The sequence below is a fragment of the Octopus bimaculoides genome, chromosome 20 (assembly GCF_001194135.2).
Source record: "Octopus bimaculoides isolate UCB-OBI-ISO-001 chromosome 20, ASM119413v2, whole genome shotgun sequence".
Classification (NCBI taxonomy): domain Eukaryota; kingdom Metazoa; phylum Mollusca; class Cephalopoda; order Octopoda; family Octopodidae; genus Octopus; species Octopus bimaculoides.
In genome coordinates this window covers 18,399,835-18,407,437 of record NC_069000.1, presented here as the reverse complement: position 1 = coordinate 18,407,437, position 7,603 = coordinate 18,399,835, and the positions used below count along the sequence as shown (strand labels likewise).

The 7,603-nt window shown below is 37.4% G+C and overlaps 1 protein-coding gene across 1 annotated transcript in view; it reads right to left on the bottom strand.

Annotated features, from left to right (window-relative positions):
• LOC106878367 (kinesin-related protein 1-like) overlaps positions 1-7,603 on the bottom strand; it is a 58,118-nt gene that overhangs the window by 9,843 nt on the left and 40,672 nt on the right. The window contains exon 12 of the mRNA XM_052975168.1: positions 7,073-7,225. Coding sequence (XP_052831128.1) covers positions 7,073-7,225 — 153 coding nt within the window. The remainder of the gene's footprint in view (positions 1-7,072; positions 7,226-7,603) is intronic.

Sequence of the window (7,603 nt, the reverse complement as noted above, 5' to 3'; positions counted from 1 at the left end):
ACGATTTGACTGAGGACTGGTGAACCAGATGGCTGCACCAGGCTCCAATCTGATCTGGCAGAGTTTCTACAGCTGGATGCCCTTCCTAACGCCACCTACTCCGAGAGTATAGTGGGTGCTTTTACGTACCACCGGCACAAGGGCCAGTCAGGTAGTATTGGCAACAGCCACACTCAAAATGGTGTTTTTATGTGCCACCTGCACAGGAGCCAGTCCAGCGACACTGGCAACGATCTCGCTCGAATGTCTTTTCTCGTGTCATTGGCACAAGTGCCAGTAAGACTACGCTGGTAATGGTCATGCTCCAATGATGCTATTTATGTGCTACTGGCACGGAAGCCAGACAGCTGCTCTGGCAATGATCATGCTCGGATGGTGCTGTTAGCACTCCACTGGCACAGGTGCCAGTCATTGAATTTGGTTCGATTACAATTTTGATTTCACTTGCCCCAACAGGTCTTCGCAAGCAGAGTTTAGTGTCCAATGAAGGAAAGGTTGGCATGGGTGCCAGTCGTCGAATTTAGTTATGATACTAACTACAATACTAATGATGATGATGATGATGATAAAAATAATAATAATAGTAATAGGAACAAGAGTGGTAATCTTTATAATAACGATGATAGCTACATTGATAATACGTAATAAAAAATGTAAAAACGACAACAATTATAACATAACAAATGGCAATTGTGACAGATGTCTGGTAGCGACATGATAGCATAATCTCACCGAAGAGCCCAAAACAGGGGGAAATTATGTTATGTGGCAGTCTGGCAGCTGCAGCAGACAATTCTCGTCTGTCAGAGATATAAATATGGGTGCTTTCATGCACCAGAAGTCCATATGAGAGGTCCTATCTAAGGTAAATAATGCAGTATTTGGTGTTCTAACGAAATATCCACGTTAAATTGGATATAAATATTGACTTTTGGTATTAATACTGCTTCTGTTGTTATTAATTATTAACAGTCATAATAATTATAGTATCTATAACAATGATAATAACAATAGTAATAATAATAACAATAATAAAAGCATTAATTACAAAATTAATTTAAAAAATAATAATTTTAGTGGCGCTAAAAATACAAATAAAAATAAGAATAATAGTAGTAATAGCAACAATAACATAATGATGATGATGATGATGATGATGATGATAAAAATGATAATTGCATTAACAACAATTGTAATAATTGGCCTGAATTTATCAATAACTGAAATGATTGATTGGTCTGTGGGGAGTATGCTGACATGGATTTTAGTCATGGCAACTGTTCCAGTATATACAACAGAGTTAATAATCATTATCATCATCATCATCACCATCACCATCATCATTATCATTATTTAGCGTCTGCTTTCCATGTTGGCATGGGTTAGACAGTTTGAATGGAACTGGTAAACTGAAGAGCTATACCAAGTTCCAGTCCGATATGACATGGTTTCTAAAGCTGGATGCCCTTCCTAACACCAATAATGATAATGATAATAATAATAATAATAATAATAATAATAATAATAATATACCAGGCAGTAGCTCTCATGGCTTCTGATCTTAACTGATTGGAAGTGTTATCATGTACATTGTTTTGTCTTGGTATAAAAGATGGGCTACAGCAAATATTCTGCTCAATACCAAAGATTTGCTTGTCAGTTGCTTGACCTTAACCAGTTGAGCATGTCCCTTGGTGGCTGATGATATGTACATCTCTGATCATGAGCAGAAGTAGTGGAGGACATCATAGCCGTGTGTTGAGAGGTAGTCTTTGGGGTTTGTATAATTCACCTTTGAAAACATGCGTGTTTCGTTCAACATCCTTAAACAACCTTTATTCAGGGACCTTTCAAGTGGGATAGGCTACTCGACCTGAAGAAAATTCTAACTGGGCCCCACCTGCAAGGTCATGCACTGTTTGTCTTGATACGAGATCACCATGTTGTGCACATATGGTTGTGATGCATGTGCCTGGTGTACCTCTATAAGACAGGTAGTCATGATGGGTATATTGGGCTTTGTATATTTCACCCTAGTGTCACTTTGATGGCATGCTCTGCTCTCTCACTCAATAATAATAATAATAATAATAATAATAATAATAATAATATGGAGGTTTCATTCATCTTCTTTGAACAACCCTTATTCAGGGACCTTTTGAGCTTGATGGGCTACTCGACCTGAAAAACATTCTAACTGAACCCTGCCTGCAAGGGCATGCATTGTTTACCTTGATATGAGGACACCATGTCACATACATATGGTTGTGATATATATGCCTGGTGTACCCTTATCAGACGAGTAGCCATGATGACTATATTGGACTTTGTATATTTGTACCCCAGCATCACTTTGATGGCGTGTACTGCTCACTCACTCAATTATAATAATAACAATCTTTTCTACTGGAGGCACAAGGCCTCAAATTTGTGAGGGGGGTGATTAGTTGATTACATCGACCCCAGTGTTTCACTGGTACTTAATTTATCGACCCCGAAAGGATGAAAGGCAAAGTCGACCTCAGCAGAATTTGAACTCAGAACATAGCAATGGACTAAATACCACTAAGCATGTTAACAGTTCTACCAGCTCGCCACCTTGAATAATGATGATAATAATAATAATGACACAAGGCCAGCAATTTTAGGGGATGAGGTAAGTTGATTGCATCGACCCCAGTGTTCAACTAGTACTTATTTTATCAATCCTTGATGGAATTTGAACTCAAAATGTAAAGACAGACAAAATGCTGTTAAGAATTGATGTTGAGGTGTTAGAGTTAATAAATGTTTTAAACATAGAAGTTCTGCTGTAGCTGAGCAGACTGATGCTTGTAAGCCATGTGGTTTGTATGCAAGGTGAAAGAATTTCAAAACATCTATTAAACAAAGAATTACATTTTAGGGAGAAAAAAGTCCTCCTCACAAGCTGAAGTCAAAATACAAAGTGTTCCTTAAATTTGATCTGAAAAAAAGCTAATATTCGTGCTGAAAATTGGGAAATAACTGCAATTGATACGGCATCATAGAAAAAACATTCTCTATGCATCTATGTATTTTGAAGAGGATTGTGTTAAACATGCAAAACTGAAATGAAATGCAAGGAGAGGAAACCCCCAACAGAAGTGAATTCTTCCTTCAAATCTTCAACTTGTAACTGAATTTGTCTTTCTAAGGCTGGTCTTGGTAGCTGATCAAGAATACATGAACCAAAAGCATGCTAAGAGTTGATGTTAAGGTGTTGGATTTAATAAATGTTTTAAACATAGAAGTTCTCTTGCAGCTGAGCAGACTGATGTATGTAAGCCATGTGGTTTGAATGTAAGATGAAAGAATTTCAAAACATTTATTAAATAGGGAATTACAATTTAGGAAAAAAAAAAAATTCTCCTCACAAGCTGAAGTCAAAATACATAGACTTCTCTAAATTTAATTCAAAACAAGGTAATAGTCATGTTGAAAGTTAGGAAATACACTGAACCACAAAAGAAATGCGAGATGTGTGTGGCTGTGAGATATGTTTTAATTTCATTATGGCACAGATAAATTTTGATAAATCTGATAAAGTCAATTTCTTGGATGCACTTTGACCACAGTCTATGGGTTGTTGTCATGTGTTCTGGTAGAGGGCAGATCCAGCACATTGAGATTGTAGGGCATGATATGTTCAATACTGTGATGGAATAACAAGCCAGCTTTGCTTTGCAATTCATTAACACGCCATAGTACATTATTGAGCTGACTTTCCACACACATACACACACACACACACACACACGCATGCATGCATGCACACACACGCACGCATGCACACACACACACATTTATATGCTCACACACACATACACACTCGTACATGCATAGCGATTTCTTTTGATACATATATTGTTGTCCGGTTGACTAAATAACTAGTGTACAGAGAGCTAACCGTTGCACAGTTAAGTGTTGGTAGGAACGGATATTAGACAGACTCAATAATTTGAAGGTTACAATTGATTCTTGAGCCAAGGAAGTAGATATTACAAATTGACAGCGATAGATAGCTATTCTACTTATATAAGTAGCAAGATGAATAGAATGGATGGTTGCAGGGAGGGAGGAATGGTTGGCAAACAGTTTTGGTGAAAGAGGGAGAGAGGGAACGAGAGAGAGAGAGAGAAAGAAAGAAATAGAAAGAGAGTGAGTGAGAAGGGAAGAAAGAGAGAGAGAAAAAAGAAGTAATAAAAAAAAACATTAAGAATAGTGAAGACAAAAGAAGATTTTTTCAATATGTATCAAACAACAGTTACTGATGTGATTGATTTTCAGCACTAGATTAATGTTAACGTGTCCCAAAAAGAAGAAAATTTTAATATTTTGGTGACAGATCTTTTTTGAACAAGAGTCCTGCCAGTAACACTGTTCTTGTAGCAAAAAAAAAAGAAAAAAGAAAAAAGAAAAAAAAAAAAAAAAAAAAAAAAAAAAAAAACCTTCTCTGTTTAATAAATGTTTTGAAATTCTTTCATCTTACATTCAAACCACATGGCTTACATACATCAGTCTGCTCAGGTGCAACAGAATTTCTATGTTTAGGAGTGGCTGTGTGGTAAGTTGCTTGCTTACCAACCACATGGTTCCGGGTTCAGTCTCACTGCATGGCACCTTGGGTAAGTGTCTTCTACTATAGCCTCAGGCCGACCAAAGCCTTGTGAGTGGATTTGGTAGATGGAAACTGAAAGAAGCCTGTCGTATATATGTATATATATATATATATGTATGTGTGTGTATGTGTTTGTCCCCCCAACATCGCTTGACAACCGATGCTGGTGTGTTTACGTCCCCGTAACTTAGTGGTTCAGCATAAGAGACAGATAGAATAAGTACTAGGCTCCAAAGAATAAGTCCTGGGGTCAACTTGCTCGACTAAAGGCGGTGCTCCAGCATGGCCACAGTCAAATGACTGAAACAAGTAAAAGAGTAAAAGAGTAAATCTAACACCTCAACATCAACTCTTAGCATGATTTTGGTTCATGTATTCTTGATCAGCTACCAAGACCAGCCTTAGAAAGACAAATTCAGTTACAAGTTGAAGATTTGAAGGAAGAATTGACTTCTGTAGGGGGTTTCCTCTCCTTGCATTTCATTTCAGTTTTGCATGTTTAACACAGTTCTCTTCAAAATACATAGATGCATAGAGAATGTTTTTTCTATGATGCCGTATCAATTGCAGTTATTTCCCAATTTTCAGCATGAATATCAGCTGGTATAGATCATAACTAGTGTCTTCTAAAAAACATCTTTCATCTTTTACTTGTTTCAGTCATTTGACTGTGGCCATGCTGGGACACCCCCTTGAGGGGTTTTAGTCAAACAAATTGACCCCAGGACTTACTTTTTTTAAAGCCTAGTACTTATTCTATCAGCCCCTTTTGCCGAACTACTAATGTTACAGGGATGTAAACACACTAACACTGCTTGTCAAGCTGTAGTAGGGGACAAACACAGACACAAAAACTCACACATAGATATATACATACATTTATACGATGAGCTTCTTTCAGTTTCTGTCTGCCCAGTCCACTCACAAAGCTTTGGTTGGCCCAAGGCTATAGTAGAAGACACTTGCCCAAGGTGCCACATAGTGGTAGTGAACCTGGAACCATGTGGTTGGGAAGCAAGCTTCTTACCACACACCCATGCCTGTGTCTATTTAAGCTTGGAATGTAAAAGAACAGTATTCATAGAATTACAGGCTAATAACAAGCTAAAATAATTGGGTCTTAACAAAAAAGACTTGCATGGTACTGGATCGATCCCCAAATCTAATCAGTTCATGCCAGTCTCGAGGTCAAACATTCCTGAAAGTTTCATTCGAATCCATCCGGTGGTTCTTGAGATATCTTGTCCACGAACGAACAAACAAACACAACTGAAAACAATACCTCTGCCTTCACTAAGGTGGAGGTAATAATAATAATTAAAATTAATCTGTAGGATTGTATTTAATATAAATACAAACATGGCTATGTGGTTAAAAAGTTTGATTTGCAGCCACATGGTTTCGGCCTCAGTCCTACAGTGTGGCATCTTAGGAAAGTGTTTTTACTATGGCCCTGGGCTGACCAATGGCTTGTGATTGATTTTGGTAGATGGAAAGAAGTCCATTGTGTATATAAAATATAATGTAATTTAATATAATGTAATTAATTTGATATAATGTAATATAATTGATATAATAATGTAATATAATGTGATAAAAAGTAATAAAGTGTAATATAATATAATGTAATTAATAAAATGTAATTTAACACAATGTCCTCATCATCATCATTTAACGTCTGTTTTCTATCCTGGCATGGGTTAGACGGTTTGACTGAAAACTGGTGAGCCAGGGAGCTGCACCAGGTTCTGATCTGATTTGGCAAGGTTTCTATGGCTGGATGCCCTTCCTAACGTCAACCATTCTGAGAGTGTAGCTGGTGTTTTTTAGGTGCCACTGGGACAGAAGCCATTGACCTGACATCAACATCAGCCACAACTATGGTCTCACTTGGTTTGACAGATCTACACAAGCATGTATATCGCGAAAGGTTTTGGTCACCTGTCACTAACTCCATGAGGTCCAATGCTTGAACAGTGCTTTTTATGTGGTAATATAATGTAATGTAATAATGTAGTAAAATATAATTTAGTTAATATAATGTAATAAATTGTAATATACAAGGTGGTATCAAAATGTTCCCAGACTAGTTCTGTAGCATGCTGACAGATGACAGCACACAGTTGTGTGCCCAGTGAAAGCTAACAGCAACCTTCATGAGGCAGTGCGCTGAATGGTATTGCTGTGTTTACTTCATAAGATGTGAAATTTGTGTTTTTGTGATCACGTGTATACTACAGTCTGCAATTTTGACATGAACAAGAAGTTGGAACAAAGAGCCAACGTGAAATTTTGCATTAAATTTGGGAAATCTGCTACAGAGACATTGAGCATGTTTCGGCAAGCTTATAGTGACAAGGCAGTGAGTTGTTTGCAATGTTTCGAATGGCATTTCCAAAGTCATTTCCAAAGCTACACAGTAGAAAATCATACCTGCTAAGTCAACAAGATTTATTTCACTCGTTTTGCGTGTTTCAGTGTTATTCTCCGATTTCTTGATCTGGTCAAATATGATAGTGACCACAGTGTGGGCTCTTGAACTCGTAGCATTCATGTTTGTGGAAGCAACTGTACGATTAGCTGTACCTATGGTAAAAAGAAAAAAAGATAACAAAGCAAAAAAACAATGTAGGTTCATTTTGAAAGGAGGGCAAATTTTAGAAATTGGGAAAGCACGAAGCTTGACCACAAGAATGGCAGTGTTGTTAAGAAGTTTACTTTGCAGCTATGTGGGAAAGCATCTTTTACTGTAATGCCAGACTGACAGATACCTTGTGAGGGGATTTGGTAAATGGAAACTGTGTGGAAGCCCATCACACATACATACACACACATAAACAATTTTATATTTTATATATATATAAAAACAATTTTACATTACATATATACACGCGCGCGCACACACACACACACACACACACACACACACACACACACACACACACACACACACACACACACACA